Source organism: Lates calcarifer, linkage group LG7_1, assembly GCF_001640805.2.
Source record: "Lates calcarifer isolate ASB-BC8 linkage group LG7_1, TLL_Latcal_v3, whole genome shotgun sequence".
In the NCBI taxonomy this organism is placed as follows: domain Eukaryota; kingdom Metazoa; phylum Chordata; class Actinopteri; family Centropomidae; genus Lates; species Lates calcarifer.
Window position 1 is genome coordinate 11,451,186 of NC_066839.1, and position 26,793 is coordinate 11,477,978.

A 26,793-nucleotide genomic window follows, 5' to 3' on the forward strand; every position below is an offset into this window, starting at 1 on the left:
ATGTCACTTCCCCTAAGCCCGAGCCAGAGGGGTCGGGGGTGGGGTTGGGGTTAAAGAGGGTCTATGGTTCGGGTCAGGTGGCGGCTAGAGGTCACGGTGGCCACGTATTCCCGGAGCAAAGCTGATTTACTCACCCACTGCAGCCTAGTTATTCACTTTTCTGTGGCTTTCTCGCTGTGTGTGTGTGTGTGTGTGTGTGTTGGCATGAACGCCCCATAAAAAACACATGAATAAGATGATGCCACATTACAATGAGCTGTCTTACATGGATTCACGGTTAAGGAATGCGTTACGGCTCCCAAAGGGGCACGGCTGTTACAAAAGACGAGCACGAAGCGAGTGTGATTCAGATTGTAGCAAACAACACGGCTGTAAGTCAGCGGTTTGTAGCTTCTTGCCCTCTTTCATTCAAGACTCGCTCCCTTTTTCTCCCGCTCACTCAGCCTGGTCACACACACACACACACACACACACACACACACACACACACACACACACACACTTTCCTGCCTTGTGGTGCATACTTGTGTCAGGTGTGCTCTGTTTTTCCAGTCAGGGTAAAGAGGAATCTGGGCTGGGGTCCAAGCTGACTATCAACAGCACATTGCCAGAGCCCAGGACAAGAAGCAACACATCCACTCGGTCTTTACTCCTCCTCCATCTCCTTTACTCCTCCTCACCCCCCTTTTTTCTCCACTCCTGATCACTGGAGCATTGTCATTCCATATTTTGGTCTTTTTTGCGCTCCTGTTTGTCTTGTATTTTTGATGCGTCCCCCTGTTTTCTCGCTCTATTTTTGTACATTTTCCCTCTCGTTAAACCACCAGATTTTTGTCACAGACCTTTGTCAGTTTTCCTCTGTGGAGGAGAGGTTGTTTTTTCTTCACCCTGCTTAGGGGGTGTGGATCCTTGTTTTTGGTTTTGTGATCTAGTTCCTGTCTAACAAGGCTACAAAGTGGCCACCACCCTGAAAATGACACTGCTTTTAGCTATTTGAATTAATTGCTATAAGCAACACCAGCGTTATTAGATCATTATTAATCCCCTGGATGACTGAGGGCTGAATCACTGAGTTTAATGCTCATATTTCTTTTTAGTGTTTCAGTGGTGTGTGTGTGTGTGTTTGTGTGTATACGGTCTACTACAGGTGTGAATATATACCTGTCCATGTGTGTTTGTGTGTGTGTCATGCCTTACTTCAAAGCTCTGTCCTCATCACAGACATAAAAGCTAAGAACTGATGACTAACCCAGAGATGTGTTCAAAGTGTTCCCCAAAGACCTGTCTCAACCTTAAAACCGCAGTGTGTGTGTGTGTGTGTGTGTGGTGTGTGTGTGTGTGTGTGTGTGTGTGTGTGTATGTGTGTGTGTATTGGCTTGTCTTCCTCATGATGTTGCAGTAATGAACAGTTTTATGAGTTTCTCACTGACAGCATGAAACCTGATTTTCTGTTTTGTGGCAGTGACAAAAAAAGTGTGTCTGCTGAAGCATATGTGCCACCGCCACATGTGTGTGATCTTAGACACTACTACACTCTACGCGACAATGTCTGGCACTGTGCTGCTGTCGGGCAGAGAGGGGGAGAGAGGAGATAAAAAGGAAAAGGAAAGGCCTCCCACACAGCCAGATATGAGACTTAGAAGCTCCATTAGTTCCTCAAAGCCAGCTGCCCGGTTCAGATGGATGTCTGCGCTCTGCTGTTTGATGTCCATTCATCCATAGCCTTACATCTCTGCCTCTGTCTCCCAGCTTTGCCCGACACTGGGCCTCATGGGGCTGGAGAGAGCGCAGCTGCCATAACTATAGGATAAAGCTGTCTGCTACCGTGCCATTCCTGTCTCTGCTAATACTGCAGCACCACCACTGCTGCTATCGCTGGTGATTCTGCTAGCCTTGTCTGTTTTTTATTTCTACATGTTGATGGGAGGCATGTAGGATGATAATACAGGGAAATATGGTGTGGGAGGGTTTGATAGTAGGGAGAGTGTTTTCTGATTACAGCACCATGTACTTTTTGCGTTCCTGTGGGCCTCAAATGTGAAAGGGAAGCTTGAAAAGCATATACAAAACTATGTTGATATTTGTCAAGAGTTCTTTATTATGGACTAATCCCTCTCTTTTTTCCTCTCTCCCTACAGCACCCATTCTTCCTCCTCCACCTTATCGTCCTCCTCCTCCTCCTCTCCGGGCATCTTTCGGGAATGGGCCAGCGCCTTGCCAGGGTGCATCTCTCCACCCGGTGGTGTGGCTGGCGTCGTGCGAGAGTGAGGAAGGCAGCGGCCAGGTCGTAGAGCCCGCCCACCCTCTGCTTGCTTGCCCACTTGCTCACTCCCAAGTGACTTTTTACCTTACGACTCAGCCGTGACCCCGCCGTGACCTTGGTCCAGCCATGCCCTTCCGGCTGAAAGCTGCGGCGCACACGGCGCTATAATGTCCTGAGCAAGAACTACTTTGTGACACGGATTCGCCTGCTGGACAGCAACGTGATTGAATGCACTCTGTCAGTGGAGAGTACGGGACAGGAGTGTCTGGAGGCGGTGGCCCAGAGGCTGGAGCTACGGGAGGTGAGTTTATTATGTGACACTGGTACATGCATAGTATTAGACAATATGTCAGCTGATATTTGGTTTTTCTGAAATACCTGTCAGGAGCTCTTTAGTTGTTTCCTTCTTTTTTTTTAATCATATCTTGGGCAGTTGAGAGCCATAGGGAGAGAGCGAGGTGATGTGCAACGAATGTCCCCGATCGGATTCAAACTGGGGATGTTTTATGTACGTGGTTGGGCGTCTTAGGCTCCTAGGCCAACATGACACCCCATAGGTTTTTCCACATGTGAGCGGGGGCGTGCGAATGTCATGAATAATCGACTGCTGTCAGCTTCAGTACACAGTACACTATTGGTCAGATTAGACACACACCAAGAGGAACATCTGTTCTTACACATTTATGGATGCGTTCTCAGATTGTGCGAGTGTGTGTGTGTGTGTGTGTGTGTGTGTGTGTGTGTGTGAGATCGCCACGCGTCTCCTTCCCTCACCCTGTGTGTGTGTCCCTGCCCTCTTGTGTCTCTCCCCTGCAGGGTCCTTGTCCGTCTCTAACGAAGCGTGGCTACCTCTGTCCTCCTTTCACTCCAGAAGAAAGAGATACTGCTCATCCCCCTTGTCCCACTTCACCCCTCCTGTCCGTGCTCTCTCTGTTCTCTCTCGTGCTCTCTCTCTGTTTCCTCGTCTTTCTATACATTTCCTGCTTTTTCTTTTCTAACCATTCATCGAGGTTTAACCACCCCCTTGCACTGTACTCACACAGGAAGCAGAATATCTCCAATTCCATATTTTTTCTTTTCTCTCCTCTTCTCTCTGACTTTGTGTCCTTTGCTGTCTGTCATTACTGTCACCGCAGACTAGACATATGTAGCTTTGCATGGGGTTTATATTGTTTGTGTGTGGGGTGTTGTTTCGTGTGTGAAAGGTAGTTTTTTTTCTACAGATCAGAGCAAGAATGTGTGTGTGTTTGGTTGAAGACTGGTTGACTTTGATGGGTCCATGTGTTTGAGTGTGTGTCTGCTCCCGCTTGGGCTGCTTACAAAGTGAGAGGGAGGGGCGGTGTAGTTGTGCGTACTCACATAGTGTTGTGGTATTTGCCAGGTGTCAGTGATGTTATAAATAAGGTGGTGTGACGCCTCAACTTCAGCCGCTGTCTGCCCCGTGCATGCATGCTATCTCAGGACTCTGTATGTGTGTGTGTGTGTTTGTGTGTGTCCATCTGAATTAGTTGTTTTCATCTTTATTACTGTACCTGAAGCCCTGAGTGTGTGTCTTGCAGCTGCAGCATGAAACTTTATGACTTTCAGTACTGTGGAGTCAAATCATGTGGACAGAACAGGTGTGCTTACCTTTTGTAGAAACCAGTGACACACACACACACACACACACACACACACACACACACACACACACACAAAGCCAATAAAAAAAGTTCAACAAACTTAGTGACTTCTTTATTTAGAGACAAACTGATGGTCAGAGGTCAGAGGTGTGTTTCACTAAGGCATTTTCTGAGCACTGTTTACACACAGATCACAAACAGCAGCACCATCATGTTTCATAATTTACTGTTGCAAACAAATTGCATTTAAATTTGCAAATTCCTGCAGGGCTCATGGTTCTTGTTTTGATTCAGCTGAGGTGTGTCAAAATTAGTGTGACAGGAAATTAAAAACTCATGTCGCAAATCACAGCATGTTGACACCTGCCCCAGATCTGTATATACAGGCGTCTGTAGGCCTCAAGAACAGTAGCTGAACAGGAACATTAAGATTTAAAGAAAACATGCGACGCAAATCAGTGTTCATAGTCAAAGTTGGAGTAATCGCTCATTCTTGCAGTGTCAACTGGTTATAACACTTCTGAGCTCCTCTGCTGAACCCACACACTCTTGTTTTGAACTGTGGTATAATCAATACAGCATGTTTTACATGAACCATTTCCTGAGAAGTTTGCAAATTTGAATGGCTTGATCATATCTCTTCTTTCTCTGTGTTATTTTTGTCGTTCATTCAGCTGAATTGTGTTGCATTTTCAATCAGCCTATCAGTCCCTATATGAAATAACAGGCACTTTGTTTTCATTTTGATTCAGTCAGATAGGATCATTGCCTGTTTCTTTTCTCCCAGGGTCTTACTGGTAATGGTAACATTTATGTTTAGTAGAGTTACACTGCTGACGTCAAAGGTTTGATCAGATTTGAAGGAGAAATATGTACTTGTTGTGTTTCAGCTGCAATGAATCTCCTCTCTGTTCGCCTTAATTGTTCTCAACTCAGCTCATTTCATCCTGAATCCATCTCTCTCCATCCCTACAAACCCCTATTTCCCATCCCAATGCTTTGTCTCTTCCATTGACCATCATTATCTCTCACTCCACTGTGCTTTCATAACTAATTTTTTCTTTGCTCCCTCCTCATGCCATCTCCACACTTCGTTCCTTTCCTCCATCGCCATCCCCCGACCTTGTGCACCACACTGACCCTCCCTCCTTCTCCCCAAACTCGCTTCCAGACCCATTTCTTCGGGCTGTGGTTCCAAGGAAAGACCCAGGCCCCGGCCCAGCGCTGGGTGGAGCTGGAGAAACCCCTCAAGAAGCAGCTGGACAAGTTTGGCAATGAGCCGCTGCTCTTCTTTGGAGTCATGTTCTACGTGCCCAGTGTCTCCCGGCTGGAGCAAGAGGCCACAAGGTAAAGTATTTCCAGTCACCACTTGCAAAACTCGACGCAGCAGTGTGCTTCAGGCTAGCACCGTGGTAGTACAGGTGACATTTACTGTCAGTGCTTTCTCAGTTTATTTTTGGTAATGTGTCAGTCACCTTCATATTGCAAAACACAGCTTGTACTTCAATGTGACTCACACCAGAATTCTTTAATGTTGTGTGTGCTCTTACACGCTTATCAACCCTCAACAAAAATGATTCTGTCTACAATGAAGCCAGGTGCAATGAGTCTCTAAAAGTAGCTGCCAGCTTCAAAAATGTGGTAAAGTCTTAATGTACCCTTTCATATTCCATGTTGCCTCAGCCAGTATGTTGCAACTTGAGAGGGAAAATGTATTTGATTTATTTACATTTGTTGCCTTATTCCCGGTGTCGTGTGCTTTTACAAACCTGACAGATTAGAAGATGAAATGCTTCTACTGCCCACAGAGGTGGAAATTTTCCTTTGGCTCCATAAACGCAGTCAAATACCTTTCGCATTTGAGCAATGAGGTACAGGAGTTTTAAGAAACAAAGTCAACACTGATGCAGCGGATGCTGTGTTTTATTCAGAAAAGGGTCGTCTCTGTGTAATTGTTTTTATTTTTAGGCATATTGTCTTTACAAGAACCAGTCTTTGTATTTCATATACATGTTCATATTCACATGCTGTTTGGATACAGCCGGTGGCAGACAGGTACATTTACATCATGAGCAGTGGCCATTCTGTCCCAATACCACACAGGAAGTGTCTATACACGTATATGTATCTGTGAGTGTGTGTGTGTGTGAGAAAGAGTGTGAATGAGCACGTTAGCTAGCTGTGAAAAGGGCATCCAGGGGTCAGTGTGTAGTGGACAGTCTGCCATCTCAGATTCCTTCTCATCCTCGTACAAACACACACACACACACACACACACGCTCACATTCTGCAGGTCTGCCTCGCACTGAGCTGGTGAATTTGCGGCTTTTGCCTCACTGGATGTGGGAAAGGTCGACTGCAGGTCACAGCTTGACGTTTTGACGCTAGAGTTAGTTTAAAGGTGTGTGGTGTGTGTGTATGAAGCATTTCCGCCGTTGAATTTCCTTAGTATTTGAAGGAGCAAGACCAGATATGTTGAAATAATGATTTCATGACTGACTGATACAGTTACTGTGTGTGAGATAGAGAGAGGGACTAGAGAGTGTGTGTCTGCAGGTTCGTTTCACAGACGCCAGGATCTGCTCTGGTAAAGGGATGGTATTCCAGGAATCCCCTGCGGGCTTTTATGGTTCGTGTGCGTGTGTGTGTGTATGTGTGTGTGTGTGTATGGGGGTTATGGGGTTGAAGGGGTTATGATGGGGCCTTAGGGGCAATTTAGGGAACAATGGCTGCCTCTTTTTCTCAAGCCCCCTCTCTTTCTCTTACAATCCCTGTACATAGTGTCACCCCCCTACTCCTTTTTATCAAGAGCAGATCTCCACATCACTCTAGTCCCACATTTCTCCTCTCTTTCTCCCCCAGTCCCCTCATCCTCCTTTTCTTCTTCTCTCCCTTTTTCTCTTCTTATGCTAGTCAGGAATGTTGGCACAGCCGTCCAGCGTAGGAGGCGGACCACACATTCCTCCCAGCAAAAGTGCTGGGGGTAAAAGGGGGTGGTGGGGGTGGGTTGGGGGCGATGTCTGGTTTACAAAACACACACACACACATATGCACACACTTACACTCGCTCACCTCATACACCTCGCACACTCTCCCAAGAATCCTCTCAGAAGCCAGCTGCAGCTCTGTCAGAAGAGTTAGTCACAATACACCACATTGTAAGAACATACACGCTCCCCGAGGCAAGCTTTTCTGAAAGCCCCTTCCTTTTTTCACCCCTCCACATCAAGTTGAAAACAATTCTCACAACTTTTTTTTTTATCAAGCTCAAAACATTTTTTATTACCCATTATCCCTAATGGAAGGTTTTACCAAATCCAAATATCTTGATCTTTTTTGCTCTTACGCTGTCTGTACTTTTGTTGGAGAACTCCATCTGTCACTGTGGGAAAGAACACAGACTCTTTAAAATTTATTGACTCAAGGTTGATTTGGGTCACATCCAGTGAAGCGGATCTTTGTCGTTGTTTTTTCTACACACCTGGTCTGATGTGTGTGTGTGGGGGGTTCGAAGAAAGAATGACACAGGCAAAGAGGAAGACAAGTGAGGACATAGAAAGTAAAAAAGTCTGGCAGCAACACTCGGCTTTGGGTTTGTACCTTGTTATTTATGTGGTTCAAGCTTGCTGCCCGCATGTGTTTTCGCTGGAACGTATACATATTTATGTGTCTGCACAGAAAAGTCTGTTTATGCTTGTCTGTAAAAACAGAGTGGGAGTGAGTGGATTTGGTTTTTGGGACATTGTGCTTTTGTTTCACAAAACACATTTGGAGTAAAATAACCTTTAAAATGAAAATGTTACCTCCTACCTTGTTACTTCCCACAAAATGTATGTAGTTAAATATGTTACTGCGTTGCCTACTGAGATGTAGGTCATTATTTTAATGCATCTCTTCAGTTTTTTTTACACAATAAATCAATCTCATTCATCCAGTTGGATCTATGTTGACTGTATGCATTATATTATTTCCATTGTGTCTATTTACATATTATATAATTAGAAAAGAAAAACATAGACACTGAGCAATAACAGATCAAAAGGTTTTAGAAACAAATTCACTCAAACTTTATTGCCAGAGAGCAGAAAGACAGTTAAGTCTGTCTCTTCTGAGTAAATGAGATTTACTGAGAAAGTAATGCAAGTTTTATAATGTGGTCGGCTTCTTTGAAGTTCAGTGTTTGACTGATGTGTAACCTGATACTGGATCTCCCTCTCTTCCCGTACATCCATTCATCTGTTTCTCCTTCCCTCTCTTCCTCCCTGCATGCAGCTGTGAAAATTATCCAGAGCAGGAGGCTGAAAATCTTATGTGTGTCTGTCTGTGTGTGTATTCACACCAACAATCCAGCTATCGTGCAATTAAGTTATGCAGGAAAGCTGGAGACCATGTAAACACCATACTGCAGTTATCTTGATTTCATTTCAGAAGGTGGAACAGCAAATGTTTGGCATTTTTGCTTTGAAGTTAACTACATTTATAAATCGCTTATTAAAATTGTTGCAGATTAACTTCCTTTTGGTCTGTTATTTTACTTCCAATCAAAGCGGTGTGTTTTTCTCAGTGAAAATATTTTTTACATTCTACATGGTGTTAACCATAAAAGATCCTGCACAAACAATAGCACAGTTTCATAACAATATTCACCCCAAGTGCCACAGGGACCTGGTAGCAAAAGGTCAAGTTGGAGTTGGATTATGGAGGGAAATTCTTTGACATTGCCACATAATCTGAAGGAGACATTTTTAGTCAGAATGGTGTTTTAAACCGCCCACGTAAACGTATAAATCAGAGTAATGTCTTACTCAGAGTAGTGGTTATAATGAAACTTGTTTGGAGTGTTTTGGTGTGGGGGATAAACTGGCTTTATTTGTGTAGAAACAGAATGGCTGCTCTTCGTGTGTGTATGTGTGTGTGTAGGTGCATGTGTATCACACAGAGTCGGCTGCACAGTGACCAACCCCTGAATTGCTTCTTGTGCTAATCCCAAACTACCTACTATATTACTCACTTGTTACTAGATATCCTGTTCTACCTCTTAATTTTTTTCTTTCTGGAAATCACCTCCTCTGGATTTTACCTATTTTTATCACACACACACATCTTGCAGAAGGTCAAAGTGTATGTGTGGTTGAAACCTTCTGTTCCTTCTGTCTCACTGGTATGAAGGAGGAGCAAAGTGGCCCAGAGAGAGAAAGTGAGGAACCTAAACAGAGAGCTGTTGACCAGAGCGAGGCCAGCTGGCCCCAGCAGCCCCCAAGGCTAACAGCACCAACAGCCTTGAAATCCTAGCTTTGTTCAGCTAGTTATCACTATCAGTCACATACACACACACACACACACGCACACATACACACAGCTGTACTCTGTAGTGCCCCTTGCTGATTCAACACATTTCAAAGTGAAATCCTCTTGCCTCCCACACAAGCTGTCTGGACCCATCCCGGGGCTGAGGGGGTGGTCAGGGTCATACCACTGCGGAGCCAGTAGGGGTGGGGGGGGCGGTTGGAAGAGGGGGTTGAGGCACATGTACACACATACGCACATTCATGCATGCATGGACATATGCTCGCAGGATTGTTGTCCAGGCCACTTGGACATCTGGCAGCATGTCTTGAGCGAGGCTTGAACATGCGTGGGCACATAAAGGGCTCTTTGTGCCTGTGTGGCTGCCTGGAGTGCCAGCAGAGCACTCTGCCATGGTGGAAGTCACTAGTTACTCCAAGTAGAAAGCTGTACCTCATGTATGCGTGTGTATATTCACCTGTTATTGCAGCATGGTGATGTCATTCTGACATAGGAACCAGGTGTGTGCTGCCATAATGACGTCTTTGTGGACAACTACGTGTAGGCTGCTGTTGCAGTCAGTCTGGCAGAACACAAAGCAAAACTTTTTTCTTCTATAATTCAGAAGTAAAGGTGTTTGTTACTTGAACATTGCTGGGGTCCACACATGAGTAAGGTGATAGCTGTCGCTTTATTTATATTTTTGAGGACAGGATTGTCTTTTTATATTGATATTGACACATGAACTTAAAGTGAATGGTTTCTGTCTCTGTAGAATCCTTCAACATGCAACATGTGGATTTCATATTTCAATTTCATACAGAAAACATTTTCCAGACCTCTGTCTATGTTGTTTTTAAGCCTGATGCTGTATTCAAGACTCGAAACTAACTACAATAACCAGTGACATCTAACCAGAGGTTCAGCCAACCTATCAGCCAACAGCTCTGTATCAAGTGGTCATACTCTAATTAAATAGGACAGATATATCAGAAGTGAGCCAATAAGATTCAGGAAAATGTTTCATTTTTAGTTCTTGAGGTAAATCTGATAATTAATCTTGCATTAGTAATGTTGAAAACTTGGCAGTGTCAGACATCCCGTAGCACACAGAAATGTCTTCTTTCTATGCAGTACTTTAAGACTTTATGTTACCTTTGAGCCTATCAATTAAAACCTTGTAGCTCAGCTCATAAAGCAACATAAGACTTAATGTAATTTTTAAGTATTTTATCTTAATGATCATTTATTTTGATGTAGATTTGAGATCATATTGCTGAACTCTAGTTGTGCTACAAATCTTAGGATGCTAATTAGATTCAGTTTGTGCCTGCGGAGAATCTTGTTGGGTGTAAATGTGTTTGAAGACCAGCCTAAAATGTCTTGCAACACAAGTTTGAGGAGTTGAGAGAATGGGGAAGAAAACAGGAAAACATACATCTAAACACAAGGTTGGGTTTAGTTTTTCAGACTTTGGTCTAACTTTTGCATTTCTCTTGTGAATTACTGGATAATTTTACCTCTTTGGTCACAACCTGTAGACAAACACAACTTTCGTTCTGGGGTCACAAGTTGACAGAGGTGTGTCAAAAGCCAAAATTGTTGGGAAGCACTGTTCTATAAAATGTTTTGTGGCTATTTTGTGTAATTCAGGCTCGCCCATGAGGTGCATACTTTTTACTGCCTTTCACTGTCACGCTTTCACTTGTTCATAGCTATTTCAACAGTTTACTGTCCGCCTCTTCACCACCAGCCTCACATATGTATAAACACCATCATGCTGTTACCATCGAACCTCAGAATGAGAACCAACCACTGTCAACCTCAACATTTCCCCAGACCCCATACAGAGAGCGCTGGGAAAACATGGAGAGTTTGTAAAAACAAAGTCCACAATCATTTGAAGGGTTTTGTGTCCCGCGATGCTCCTCCCCCCTTCAGACCGCATCAGGCCACCCCCTCCCCCCCTCCACTGCAGCCGCGGTGGTTGGGGTTGGCTAATTAGAGGGTTGCCACGGGAACGAAATGGCAGCTTAGCCAACGGGTGTAATGACAGGGTGAGGGAGGAGGGCGGGGTCAGATTATAGGCCCGGGAGTACGCTGAGAGGAGCTCAAAAAAGAAGAAGAAGAAGAAGAAGTGTGGGGAGGAGGGGGGAATGTGAAAGAAAATATGAAACATGAAAGATGTGAGGAGATAAAGCAGAGCAAGACACTCTGGAACTATGAGGGTAACTTAAGGTACAAAGGGAGCTGAATGGTAGAATGGTGGATGGTGAGAGCAAGTTTCAATAAAGAGACCAAAGAGGAAGAAAAGAAAGCGAGGCATTAACTCAAAATTTTGTGTGTGTTTGAGGAAGACGAATGAATGACGAAGCATGTTTCCACGTAGAAGTCTGTCTTCTCTCTGTCCCATGTACCCTTCCACTAGGGACTCTTAATGACTGTGTGTGTGTGTGTGTGTGTGTGTGTGTGTGTGCATGTGGATGTGGATGTCAGAAAAGGTGTCTCACAGCCCACATTGGAAAGACTCAGCCTGTGGTCACCATGGCAACAAACAGGAAACGGTGCACAAGTTTTTATGCAGCTGAGCCCGGTCACCCTGACAGTTCTCTCTTTCCTCCTGTGTGGCCGCTGCATTCTTCAAAAGACAAACATCCACTTGGACCACAGCTAAAAGTGGACAAAAGGAGCTCAGAAACTTGAGGAGCATGGTGTATTTCAGCCTCTTGGTTTTGGGACTTGTACCACATTTTGTGAAGGCTTTAAGTGGGCTCAACAATCCGAGCAGTGTCATCATATCAGCTTACACTTGGCAAAACCACCTCTGCCCAAAACCACAGGGCACCGAGTCCCAGTTTGCCTCACATTCACACCACAATTATAATACTCTTCCTTTGTCCAGCTGGTGTTGGTCCTACCTAAGATTAAACTCAGCCCTTATTAGCGTCAGCTCCATGAAACAAGCTTGCTGTTAGCAGAAAATTTACAGACCTATAAAATCATTTTGTTTAGCCTTTCCTGGTATACATTTGGCATTCCTCTCAAGTCAAAAATGAGTCACTGGTATTTCAAACAGAGGTGATTCACTCATTCCTCACTTGGATTCTGCAACAGGCTTCTCTGGCATTGTTTTTACCGGCTAATGCCGTTGCCAATACTGTCTTTGACGCATACTTTCTGTTGCACAAACCAGAGGCAGAAGAATACGTCTCTCTGTGGTGTTTCAGTCGATGTTTGCAATCCTTCAGTTGCTAATGTTCAGGCCTTGAGCGTGGCTCTTCTTACTTTCTTTGGAGAAATGTGTTGAACTGAGACCCCATCATGTTTTCCAGCTCGATTTTACATAAGTGGTGTTCAGAGACAGTGTGGCTAGTTGGAAAAATAACATTGACCGCCAGCCGAATTCTGGTGAGTTCCTGAAAGCCAGTAAGAGCGCCTATTCAACCACCCACTTAGTCAGACTTTTTGTATAATTTACAGCTTGTAGAAAGGCTGGGGTATGCATCCTGATATGTAAAACCACAGTACGGCTTTTAGATAAATGTGTGCCCCTATGACAATGCGAACACGGCAATGTTTTGCAGGTATTTTTACCATGTTCACCATCTTAGTTTAGCCTGTTAGCATGCTGACAGGAGTGGGGATATCACACATTGTGCAGGTACCTGGTCATAAACCAAAATATGTGTTTATAGGAAGAGTCTGGGAATCACTAATGTTTAAAGGGTTCATCCTCTGGGGAGCATAGGTGTCTGTCTCTCTCGGACTCTCTAGCATCTCATCTGAATAATTCTTTCTTTTTTCTCTCTGTTTTTCTAGGTATCAGTATTACCTGCAGGTGAAGAAGGAGGTGTTGGATGGACGTCTACACTGCGCAGTAGAGCAGGGGATCAGACTAGCAGGCCTAGCAGTACAAGGTAACACACACTCAAGCCCACACACACACACACACACACACACACACACATGCATGAACAAACATCTCATGTGAATAATCTACCAGAGGGAGACAGACAGCACAAGAGAGACAGAGTGAGCGCAAACTCACACTTTCTCGGGTCATCTTGACTTCACTACCTAATATGGCTGCATACCACTGGGAGAACCCAGTCCACTTGAGTTCCTATGGTATCAGTCTTAACACACACACATATACACACGCAACCTCACTCCATCTTCTCTGTCTTGTTCCTGGGTGCTGTCTGTGTCTCAGGGGGAATGTAAACAGACAGTTAGCTTATCACTAGCTCCAAGGTTAGCCTCAGTAGCATCAGGAAGAGTCTTATCTGTCAGGAAGCAAGGATCCTCCACTGTACCTCCCTTTGTCTGACAAACAGCAGAACAGTACGCAGGATACACTTACAGGCCCAGTCTGGAAGACTGAGCCTGTTATGGAGATAGTGTTGTATTACCAATACAGCACACAGGGAATGAGGAACATCAGGGATTATTTAGCTAGCTAGTTAATTACGCTAACAAGTTGCTTCTGATTATCCACCACAATAAAAATATACAGGACTTTTATCTCTGTAATATGGAAACTGTGCAAATTTCTTCCATAGAAATGTTATGAAACTTGAAATAAGCTTTAGCTATATATATAAAAAAAGTGTACCCATGTCTTGAGCTTCTTAGGAATTTAGCAGTCTTGATATCAAAATATGTTACTGAGACAAGTACCTGTATTGGTAAAATACAGGGGAATGCAATAATTTTGTGGTGAAAAAGTTAATATGAATTTTTACCTTGGTGTTAATTGGAAAGACTGTAATTATCCTGACATGTTAGCATCTTTGGCACACACGGGAATGAACAAGATTTGATACAATCGTGTGTTATCAACTACGTAGATAAAACCTTTTCTTAAAATATGACAGAAAAACACTGCATTTGAGATACTGTTACATTCATGCACATAAAAATGGGCACACATTGTGTTTTTTGTCTAAAAGATTAGAAATATGTCTCCGTGTGTGATTTTTAGCTGACTTTGGAGACTTCACTCAGTTCATGTCTCAGGAGTTCCTCAGGGAGTACGTGCTCTTCCCAGTGGTGAGTCCTCAAACCTTCACTGTTCAAATATATATATGAGCTGTGTGTGTGTTTTTGTTGCCTGAAGGAACACATTCTTGTGTCACCTGTGTACCTCCTCCCTCTGCATACCTGATAGACAGAAAATTGGCAGATAATGAGCAAGAATCTGAGTGAGAGTACACACAAACAACAAAACACCATTTCACACTATTGAGTAGGAGAATATTTTAATTGAAATTTCAATTAATTGTCATTCTCATTAAGACTTTAACAGCTCACTTTTTCCTCACCTTACCATCTCTCTGTCCTATCCTATGTTGCTTCACTTTCCTAATGTTTTGTCCACTTCTCTTTTCTCCTAGAACTGGCCTAATGGAGAAGAGGTGCTGGAGGAGTGGACCCAGAAAGTCGCTGAAGAGCACAAGAGTCACTGGTACAGTTGGTGACTTTTTTTATCCTGTTTGTACATGAGTGTACGTGTGAAACAGACGATGACATTCCCGGTTCCTGTGTCTGTCTTGTACTTTCCAGCCGAATGCAGGCCGCTGAAGCAGAGCTGCTGTACATCAAGGAGGTGGAGAAACTGGACGGTTTTGGGCAGGAGAGCTTTGCTGCTAAGGTAGATAAATGATATATCACACCCGCCTCCTGTACAGACACACACATATCCACAGAGTAGCCATTTTCTTAGTAGTGAGAAGATTTAACTGTGTCTTTATGATATTCATTCCTCTTCCACAGGACAACTATACCAACGATATTTTCATCGGTGTGTCCTTCATCGGGGTGTTTGTCAAACACAGAAATGGCAGATCCATCATGCTCCACAAGTAAGTTTCCCCTCTGTATGTATTCTATTGTTGTTGCCCATATAAATGTGGTCCCATCTGTGACCATGAAGCAGTGGTGATAGTACAAATGAATGAATCTGCAAGAAAATATTGTACATTTTGTGTGGGAAAATTCAACCCTTGTGTACATTTTTGTGTGTGACAGGTGGAAGGACATTGGTACCATAGCACACAACAAGTCAGCCATCACAGTGGAGATAACGAGCAGAGACGACACCATCATTTTTCACATGGTGAGTGTTGTGTCTGACAGTGGTCTCAGCGTATACATACACACACGCTTTGCACAGTGTTTCTAGTGCGGAGTGTGACAAATAAAAATGCACACATTCCCAGATATCCCTGTACGGAGATAAATACAGGGAAAAATTTGCTCTTGATATTCTATAAATACAACCAGTGTGTTGATTAAAAATATCTCTGTTTTTATTTCTGTGTTTTTCTTTCAGGAGGATATGGAAATGGCCAAGTACATCGCTCGTCTTTTCACGGCCAGACACAAATTCTACAAACAGAACAAGATCTGTGCAGAGTGAGTCTGGAGGCCATGCAGAAAGGCCAGCTGAAGGCCATTAGAATTAAACCAGTATTGTCTGTCATTTAATTTCCCAATCAAGTTCACCAAGCCTGTGAAGGTTATGTAAAAAATGTAAAAAGAAAATTGTATAATGAAGCAGAGTTCACAGTGCTTTTAGCGTGTGAATCATCAGCTTGAGTTATTGGTGAATCATCGTCTCTGTTGTCACCTAATGTGTGTCTTTCTCTTTAGGCCCAATCACTCACCTGCACCAATCAGGAGGAGACCCACCTGGACCCACCGCCTCTCCCTGGTACCGTCAGAGGCATTTGTTCTCTTTGATTCGGTTTAATATTGCTTGTTATTGCTTAGTGGTTTGACACAGTCCTGCTTATTGTTATTGCCTCTGGCCTGTATGAACGAGACCAGAAGCCAGACCAGAGACGGCGGGAGAATTTTTGGGAGGGAAGGCAGAAAAGGCTGCGGTTGGAGAGTTGACCTTGCTCTCCCACTCAGGGCAGCTCTTAATTGTGCCGCGGAGCCTCTGGGTTTTAACGTGCGTCGCTGGTGTGGTGGGTGTTGTTGGAAAGTTTGCAAGGGTGTTGCTTGGTCTGATTTCCGGTGCGACAATGAAGGCAGTGATTTGTGCGTCTCCCTCCCTGCTGGCCAGACAATGGCTAGGCTAAATGTGGCACAATAGTTGTTCAGTCAGTCCACTCGAGTGCTTGGATGTCTGTCTGAAGAACCCGCAAACACTGGCAGTTGACAGCTCCACTGCCCTGGAGTGGGTCTGAGTCAGTCCTGGTCACCTGTTGTGTAGATGTGTTAAAACAGAAACAAAGTGAAATAATGCCTTTATTTTGTAATGCAAAGAAAATCAAACTTCAAAATATTTTTACTCAGGCAAGTTTGTGACATTTTAAGGTTTATTTAGAGACTGCATATATTATTATATTATATAATATTTGCAGATGGTGATAACATGCAAAACTTGAAGTATAACAATCCTCTTAACTGTTCTGTATTAAATGTGTTTTTCCCATTCAGTCACGTCCCCAGTCCTGTAACTTCCAGTCAATGCATTCCCAGTATTCAGAGCATTATCAGGACACACAGAGCTCTCAAGGTACGTGTAACACACACAGACAAACACAAACACATTTACAGTAAGATTCAGCCCCCTCCAGCTCGCTGCTTCAGCCACAGTGTGATTTAAGATTTTTGCCTCCCTCAAAACAACTGAAGTGTTTGAATGGAGCTAATTGTGTCTTTCCCATCCGGCGTGTGACTCACACAGCCCATTTGTATTTTAACAATCTCCCCGGCCAATTAGAGCCTAACGTTAGGGGTGCAGAGCGGTGACTTCATTTGTGCTTTGCTCTTTCATTGACTTGTTCACACACTCGAAGTCTGCTTTATAATCCAGAGGAGCTTCAGTCATGTCGGCGTGACAGTAAAACAAGAGCGTGTGGAAAAACATTCTGGGTGTGCTACTATGTGTGGGTGTGAGATCATTCTGGAGTGTGACCTCAGGCATCACACTCCAGTTTGTGTGGATGGAGATTATGTATGTCTGCTGGCTTGTGGGCTCAAGATAGTTTTCACACGAGACGACTAGAATGCTCTGTTTGTCAAACAAAGAGCAATTGCATGCATACCACTGTCTCCATCATGGTGGGAAAGAAAATATTCCAAATCTATACCGCTGTAAGCCGGTTAACTACTGGGAGGACATTTTCACAATTCTTCTAAGTTGGTTGGTGCTGCTGTGCAACCAAAAACCAACAATGATCATTTTTGCCACATCAGAGACACCTTGAGGGTGCCACAAAGAGTGTTCATTTCTTATAGCTTCATAACAGCTAAGAAAGTTCAACCACAGTACTGGAAAACAGCAGCACTGCCCTCAGTATAGCACTGGCTAAATGACTTGTTAGGTACCCTCAACTGTGAGAGAATAGGGATTTAATTTATGCCCCTTCCTTTTTTCCATTTTCTGTTGGTTTTGTCTGCTTGGTTTATGTGAGTTCATTCTGTGTTCTGTACCAACTGTGTGAATGTTAACAGAGCTTCAATGAATATACAGCATCCAAAAAAAAAAAAAAAAAAAATCTACTGCCCTCACAACTTTACATCTTTGTTTCATTAATGGATTAAATGGAGTGCTGTTTGTGATGCAGCTTTTTGTTTATTGTGTTTCTTATTCATTTATTCTTCTGTACACCTTTTACTCTTTAGACAGCATTTTCCATGATGACCCCTACTACAAGTCGGAAACCAGCCTGGACCGCTGCCCGGTGGACTTCCCCTTCCGAAACGGTACCGTGCCCAACGGAAGCATGTACAGCAGCCCCAGCCTGAGCTCCCTCAATCATTCCCAGACTTTCGTCCCACCCTCACCCATATCCTCCAACCTCAGCATCCCCGGCAGTGAGCTCATGCGCCCGGACTACATCCCCAGCCACCGCCACAGCGCCATCATCGCTCCGTCCTACCGGCCCACGCCCGAGTACGATGCCGTCATGCGGCAGAAGCGGCGCATGCTCCCCGCTCACCATGATCTCCACAGCCAATCGCTGCGCAGTCTGAACATCAGTAACGCCTGCGCTTACCGTCAGCCTGAAGCTCTGGTGTACAGCCAGCCGGAGATGAGGGAGAGGGGTCCTTATCATGGCCTGGGGCCTAGTCCTGGACCTTATGGGCCACAGGTAGAGGTGGATTTTCTGAATGAGTTGTTAGATTTTTCTTCTGCCTTTTTTTCCTATATTTCATGCTGTTTTTGTGACTGTTCACCCTGCAGATCAGCTACAGTAAGCCAGTGTCCCATGGGCCTCATCAGGGAGGACCAGCCAGCAGCCAGGGCCCCTGTCACTCACCCTGCGTTAATGGCGGCGGAGGCAGTGGTGGAGGTGGAGGCGTAGGAAGCTCCATCTCTCACACTGTCAGCACGCCTGAGTTGGCAAATACCAAACAACAGGGGACCAACGCAGGAAGCTACGCAGCTACAGCCAACATGCTGAGAAACCACATGTCGCGCCCTCCTCCACCTTACCCCTCCAGCTCCTTTCGCCCGGCCACCAGCACACCAGACCTGGCCAGCCACCGTCACCGCTGCATCGGGGGCAGCAGTCCGGAGCTGGTCACCCGTATGGTGCAGCTGTCGGTCAAGACCTTCCAGCCGGACAGCTCGGCCGTGGTGCACCAGTCGCTGCAGGAGGTCAGCGAACCAGCTGACCGCGGCTGCTAAGCACCGCTCCACTCTGGGCAAGAGGCACAGCATGGAGGTGATCAGCAGCATGAGAGGAGGAGGAGGAGGAGGGGGGTTGGAGGGCATGGTGATGAAGGGCATGAACGCTCCACTGCATCGGAGGAATACTCTCAGAGAACATGTGATGCCGCCTCAGCCCCAGTCCATTCCTCAGCCCCAGACCCCTCAGTCACAACCCCAGCCGCAGCCTCAACCTCCACCTCAGCAGCCAAAGGAGTTGCCTCTGCAGATGCCTGCCCAGAAAGCACCTACAGAGGCCTCTGTAGCGCCACCTGCAGCGGTGGCCTACCAACATCAAAAGACTCTTTCTAATGCTACCATGCTCATACACAGTAGCGAGAGTGAAGAAGAGGAGGAGGAGGAAGAGGAGAGACCTGAGCTGGACGTTCAGATCCCAGGTCTCAATGAGGACATCAGCATCAGTGCTCAGCTCCAGGCCGCTCTGGCCAAGCTGCCCAACAAACCCCCACCGGAGTACCCTGGACCTCCTAGACCTCCTAGCAATGCTCAGATCCGCAACCACACCCACAATCACAATCACACTCACCACCACAACCACAATCAAGGACCGCAGAGCAACCAGGGACCTATTGACCCAAACCAGGCCCAGGGCCGAGCCCTCAAAGCTGGGCAGAACCAGGGTGGTGGTGGTGGTGGTGGTGGAGGGCCCGGGGGAGGTTGTGGTGCAGGTGCTGGTGGGACACTGACCCGAGGGGACCAGGGTGGGGTGAATGGAGCAGTTTTAGGTCCATCCATCTCAGAGCCGGACCTGACCAGTGTGAAGGAGAGGGTGAGGAAGGAGCCGGTCAAAGAGAGGCCGGTGTCAGAGATGTTTTCCTTGGAGGACAGCATAGTGGAGAGGGAAATCGCTCAAAGGGTAAGACAATCATTCAGTAATTCAGCTACATATGTCTTGACACCTCTTAATTCATAATTTGATTTATTTATTTTTAAAAATACATGCTATTTATTTGTCAGTCAGCAGAAAATGATTTGTTTACAATCATTTATCACATTTTTCTCTGTGTTAGATGTAATAGATTGGAGATGGTGTATTTTTGCCGTCTGTAAAGAATAGCTCTGGGTTATGGACTGAATAATAATGATTGAAGACGTCAGCTTGGGCTCTGAGAAATTGTGATGGACATTTTTTGATATTCAATTTTATAAACTAAGCAATAAAAATAATCAACAAGTTCAATGACAAACTCAGTGGAAATATATAGATATAAAAGTAATTAAACAGAATTTTCAGAGTAGAACGTCATCATGCTTTGAACAAAAGAGCCCACCATGCTGTACAGTTTTAAATGTTAGTCTGTTGTTTGCTTCCTAGTTTCATAGCTCCTGATTAGCAGTAAATCCAGGGTTCAGCACCTGAGAGGGTAGCACTAGGCTCTGAGTCTCCCCATGCAGCTAAAACCCATATAAATCCCCCAGATTATTCGTTGGGTTAGGTGCTCTTGTGTAGATCTGCCCTTTGATTAAGGCTCAAACATTTGACACAGTGCCAGAGTCCAGGTGTAAGTTAAATCATATAATCGCCTCGCTTGGTTGTGATAAACCCCTCAGTTCACCACTGACCTGCTGTGGCCGGCACGTTTACAGTGCGATTTGAGCCCAAAATTTTTTTGTGTGAACTTCCATGCTAAACTCCCAGAACTAATATCACTCATTCATACCAGGTGGTGTATCTCATACTTTGAGGGTACCCCTGGTGACCCCAAAGCTGTTGTTTTGACTGTCCCACAAGGAATGAAGGGAGGTGGAGAGGGGAAGGGTGGAGCTGTCCTGGAGGTTTAATAGCATCAGAGATTAGGAGAGGTAATCCTTGGATGAAGGAGGGACCGTGCAATGTGGGTCAGAGTTTGGTAGACAGAATGAGAGTCAGGGTGACGGAGGGAGTGTGTGTTCTGTAAAGGAAAGGAGGCTAGAGAGGTAGGTGGGGACAAACAAAGGGATGAAAGAATGAAAAATATGTGAGGAAAGACAAAACAAGGATGAAAGGAAAAGTTAAAGGCAATGAGATAGATAAAAAGGCACAAGTCTACTCTTAATAGGCTTTATATACGGGGGCTTGTTAGTTCACACCTTTGGACAGAACACATGGGGATTGGTACAGCCACGTTCAACCTATTAACAGGACACACACATACACACATTCACGTGCACGTCAAATTCTCCCCACCCACTTCTACGTGACGCACATGTGCGCGCAACCTGCACTAGGGCCACGGCAGGTCAGTCAGTCTCACAATGCTGCCGGTACCTGTAACCATGACACCGGGATTTTCCTCTCTTTTGAAGACGCTGGAGAGACAGAAGATGTCTGTGGACTCCATGAAGAGGCCACTGATGATGGCCGCCCTCAATGGCCTCTATGTGGCCCGAATGCCTGTCCCCAAGAGTCCCACAGAGGAAGGTGCCAAGGCTGCTACAGACGAACGGGTAAGATGCTCTCTCGCCCTTTGGAAACTGTGTCGAGTCTGTAAGATGGATCTCAGTTGGATAGTATGTGCTATTGATTGATATACAACTTAACTTAACTTAAATTGTAGATTAGATCACATAAATTCTTATAATTTATAACAAGCTTTTTAGAGCTGCTCTTACTCACAATTACTCTTAAAAGACTGTAAGCAAAGGAAATCAGACTGAAAATATAATTGCACCAGATTTATACAACTACTTTTAATCTTGATTTATTCAGGATTTAATCAGGATTCAAAAACTTTCAAGCCCAAATTTTACTTGTATAAATTGTCTTTTTATGATTTGTGGATCAAGATCATTGGAGGACCTTTTGCTCTGCAGCTTTCTCACCCTGTTGACCATCAGTTTGGTTGATAGTTGTCATGATAAAACTGCCAAAACAGTCTCTAGTAATCACATTAATTTAATGAATTCTGCTTCCCAAGTCCTGTCTGTTTGCTCCCTTTTGAGTGCAGACATGTGAAGCCCGGCCTTTGTCCCGACTGTTGCTAAGCTAACGGGGGCAAGCCCTAAGTGGGCTGTGGAACGCGTGGCATGGTGGTGCTTATCGCCTCTGGGCCCGCTGGTATGTTAAGAATGTGACCCGAGAGAGAGAGCGAGCGAGCCGCAGAGACAGAGGGATAGAGAGTGAGAGAGAGACAGAGAGATATGCTGCTTTCTCAAACATGACTGGCCTAATAAACATGTACCCCCACCAGGATGAATACCACCACAGCATAATCTGCTCTTTCACAGCTGTGTCGATGTGTTATACATGCTTTGAGTGCTTGAAGTCAGTATTCAGTCATGAGCTAAGAAATGTTGGACGTATATTATAATGAGATTTCTGGATTCTCCTGGTCTGAATAGTCTCTTAGGTATGGTGGAATGTAAATGAATAAAAGCCTTTTGGGGACTGAAAGAGAAACCTCTGAATGATATGTTGCTTGGTATTCAACAAGTAACACCCCCTCCATTCCTCCCTCTCCTCTTCTCTTTCTCTCTTGTCTTTGCAGTGTAAGACCTTGGAGTTGAAGCTGGAAGAGGAGCGGGTCTTCACTGAGTACGAGCAGGTGCCAAAGAAGAGGGCAAACTGCGTCCTCACCACAGCGACTCTGCCCGAAAACACGGAGCGCAACCGTTTCCGCGACGTTGTTCCTTACGAAGAGAACCGGGTCGAGCTGGTGCCCAACAAAGAGAACAACACAGGCTACATTAATGCCTCGCATATCAAGGTGTGCTCATGTGTAAAAGTGGAAAAAGGCATTTGTGGATAATTTGTGATCCAGATTTTTCCTGATTTCTCATCAGGGGTGGGAGAACACCATCCTTTGAAAACCATGTAGCTCCAAATCACACTAAATAATCTTTAAGTTTTCAGTGTGAACCTATGTAGAGGCAGATAATTTAGAGATTAAATAGTTCACAAAGAGCTCTAGCTTCACGTTTATGTGTGCTCAGCAACAGTGCATCATACGACATAAATTAAACCAAAGGGTATAAACTTGCTACATACAGCTCTCTGCTAGTCTTTGTTGTGGTCATCTCTAAGCAGGGAATGGCTTGGAGGAAAGGATGAAAGGCAGCTATTGAAGGCTGTTTGGGCCTTTAAGCTCACAGAGCTTGTGGAATTCCCAAAGAATGTGGTCCAAACTCCAAACCCTCTTAAGTCAACCTGAGCTGCTCTCACTAGCCCCTCTATTCATGCTTAGTTGCAAACACTGTGTGTGTGCGCAAGCTCGTGCGTATGCATGAGTTTGCATTTTGCGCGTACGCCTAATTTGCGAGAGCAGCGAATCACACTGAATCGCTGCCTATCACGGTGTAACCCTCTTACCCCCCCCCAGCCGTGATTTAAGGTAGCTGCCGTGGAACAAAAGGCCTTGTTTATTCACCATCCATCTCCTAATGCTGTGTTTACAGTCACGAGGTGGCCTGAGGAATCAGCTGGGACATGCCCATTATGTAACAGCACTGTGACTGGAGTGTATCGAAGATGGGGAGTGTTTCAGTGCTGTGTGTGGCCTTGTGATTATTAATGAGGAAAAGCAAAAGAAAGTTAGAGGAGAGGAGTTGATAGTTGTATAAATGAGAGAAAACGGGTCCCACTTGTGGATAAAAATAAGAGGGATGTATACTGCCCTCCAGTGGTGGATGAGATTATTGACAATGCCTTAAATGAGCTGTAGATGTAGTATGATTTAAAATAGAAACAATAGAACACATTTTTGTGCAACAGTGTGACTTTTCATTTGTATTTGCTTTGTTTACACACAGATTCTCATTATAATCTGCATGTGCACTAATTGATTGTTCATGTATATGTGCGTGTGTGTGTTTCCCCAGGTGATGATCAGAGGGGAGGAGTGGCACTACATTGCCACCCAGGGCCCGCTAGCCAACACCTGTGCTGACTTCTGGCAGATGGTCTGGGAGCAGGGGGTCAACGTCATCGCCATGGTTACAGCAGAGGAGGTATACTCATGCACATATGCACACACATGGCACACGCAGATGTGGATATTTTTCAGCGGCCTGACAGCTGGCTTTTGTCTGTGTGTGTATAATACGATGACAGTGAGAGTGTGTGTGTGTGTGTCATCGTGGCTTTATTTTTGTGTGTATGAATAAATGTCAACCCCTTTTTCTTCTTCTTTTTCTTCTTCTTTCCTCCAATCCAATCACCAATCAATCCTCATCTCTTTGCTCTTCACCCTCTTTTCCATCCAGGAGGGCGGCCGCTCCAAGAGTCACCGCTACTGGCCTAAACTGGGCTCCAAACACAACTCGGCCACTCACGGCAAGTTCAAGGTGACCACCAAATTCCGCACCGACTCAGGGCTGCTACGCCACCACGGGGTTAAAGGTCAAACACCTGCTGTCTGGCCAGGAGAGGACGGTCTGGCATCTGCAGTACACTGACTGGCCCGAGCAGGGCTGTCCTGAATATGTTGTGGGATTCCTCTGTGAGTGGGACTGTGTCATGATTATCACCATCATTAATTTGCGTGAATGTCAAGACGTAACAGGAAGTGATGAAACACTCACTGTAATGGTTACATCTGTGCAAATAAGTAAATAAAGAAATATGTTTATACCTTTGTCTTCTTCTTTCCTGCAGCCTACCTGGAGGAGATCCAGTCTGTAAGGAGACACACTAACTCCATGCTGGACACCTCAAAGAGCCTAAACCCTCCTGTGGTGGTGCACTGTAGCGCTGGGGTGGGTCGCACCGGCGTGGTCATCCTCACTGAGCTCATGATCAGCTGCCTGGAGCACAATGAGGTGGGTGGAGTTGGTAGAGGGAGGGAAATTCAAGAGTCCAGATTGGGCTCAGGTTAATTTTGAGTCACTATACAGCTTTAAATGTCTGTTTCTCACTTTTCTTTGTATTTCACGTTTTCCAATCCCTGCCTTTTGTTTCTCTGTCTCTGCAGCCAATGGAGGTTCCCACCATGTTGTCAGAGCTGAGGCAGCAGAGGATGCTGATGGTGCAGACCATCTCCCAGTACAAGTTCGTCTATCAGGTCCTCATCCAATTCCTCAAGAATTCCCGCCTCATCTGAGCATGGGCTTGTGACCTTCGACCTTAGATGACATGGCAGAATGGCTGCAGACAACAACAATGGTACTTAATGTAAGCACGAGGGCTGACATGGCAGATATAAGTGATGGTGTCAGTTGGAAGTAGGTGCAGTGAGAAACAACCCCACTTCCGTTTGAATTTTTCTCCCGTGGCAGTTTATGGGAGGAGAAGGTTTTTGTAGGCCTGTGTCGAGATCAATGGCGATTTCTCCTAGTTAGTGTGCTCACATTTCATTCTTTTTATCCCCTGGGATTTAATCTTGGACCTGATCTTTCTACGTGGAGTATGCATGTTTGTGCGTTTTCTCCATGCAGATCAGGTGAATAAGCAGCTTATCTTTCCTGCAGGCATGAATGTGGATGTCTTAAGAAATCAAGTCTCAGTTACAGTTTGGCCAGCTTGCCTGCCTGCTACTTTTCTTATTCATTATTCAGCCATTATTAGAAATGGCATTACACTGCATGAACAGTAGGTGGCAGCAGTATTATTACTAAACTCTATACTCTTAAAGAGTTCGCCAAACAAAAATATTCTTGTTCTGATCTAAGCCGTTCCATTATTTTTAACAGAGTATTGATTAATACATCAAATATTTACTTCAACATTGTAACAAATGTTTTATTTATTTCTATCAAGATTGAAGTCACCTTCAGCATTGAACAGACGTCTGACAAGCATGTCGATCTTTGGAACCTGTCCTTATTTTTACTATACACGTCTTCCTTGTGAATGTCATAAGGATTCCTCCTATTTTCCTTCTGAAGTTTCCTCAATTTACTTTCACATACAAACACACTCACACACAAGCACGCACAAACTACATTTCAATAATTATTTGTTTCCTTGAATCACAGCTCCTTGCGATCAAATGTGTCTTATCACATTTTTTTAAATCTAAAAGCATTTCAAAACTCTGTCCAATGAATTGGAGATAATTTATAAACATATTTTCACTGTTTGCATTTGCATTAAGTAGAAAACTGTGTCTTTATATACAGCAGATACTGAGTATACTGTATCATTATGCCTTATCGAAACATGAAACGAGAAGCTGCCTGGCTGATCTTTGTTGGGGGGTTCTGGATGGGTTTGGTAAACTAAATTCCCTTAGTTTTGTTTTACCTCCAAAGATTAAATCTTTAAATCAGTATTTTATAGTTTGTGTTTTGATGTAAGAACAACGATAACATTTCAAGTCCTTTACTTAGGTAAGGATTTGACAGTAGGAGAATGCTGGTGTCTTGGTTTATTTTTGAAGGATAGTGACACAACTGTCTTTGCCAAACAAAAGGCAGCTGTTTCTACTAATCTGATCCAAACCCAGTAGATTACTGTGTTTCCAACAATCTGAATCCTGTTTATAAAATCAACTTCTGAAGAATTTCCTTTTACTTATTACATTAAATATACTTTTTTTTTTCCCTGAATTGTGATGCAAAGCCAGCCATGTCCAAAATAACTTTGTACATAATGGGCATGTGAGGAAAAAATATTTCTACAAATGTTTTATATAGTTTTTTTTTTTTGACTTGGTACCCTAAAAATACCGCAACATAATAAACTATGCATGCATTTTTATATTTCAATGTATATATTCTCAGATAAGTATAAGCTTCATGCTCTCTTGACATATAAGTGTTTTGTTGCACTTCAGTTCTCTTTGTGACAGTATTTTCTCACACGGCATTCCACTGTTTGTTTATATTTAATTTTTCCCCTTAATTTTTCTCTTTTTTTGGCAAAACTCCCAAATACGTTTTAAAGTATGTGTACATATGTTTTGTATATGCGTTTTCAGTGCATCAAGTCTTTTGTTTTTCTCTCCCCATGGATGAAGCTGTCGTACTTGCTTATTATGCAATAAAGCCTTATTTTCTTTAAAAATGTGGCCACA

The 26,793-nt window shown here is 44.4% G+C and overlaps 1 protein-coding gene across 1 annotated transcript; it reads left to right on the forward strand.

Moving 5' to 3' along the window:
* Positions 1–284: 284 nt before the first annotated feature.
* Positions 285–26,783, forward strand: LOC108895605 (protein tyrosine phosphatase non-receptor type 14). Its single transcript, XM_051072075.1, is given in 24 exon segments — positions 285–371; positions 553–557; positions 2,139–2,264; positions 2,405–2,564; positions 5,057–5,232; positions 12,991–13,088; positions 14,156–14,223; positions 14,568–14,638; positions 14,737–14,824; positions 14,947–15,035; positions 15,202–15,289; positions 15,506–15,588; positions 15,826–15,886; positions 16,621–16,699; positions 17,812–18,281; positions 18,374–18,802; positions 18,804–19,718; positions 21,149–21,289; positions 22,330–22,548; positions 23,660–23,788; positions 24,044–24,148; positions 24,150–24,279; positions 24,435–24,598; positions 24,751–26,783. Coding segments are annotated over 24 exon segments (4,110 nt in total). The 3' UTR covers positions 24,880–26,783.
* Positions 26,784–26,793: the final 10 nt, after the last annotated feature.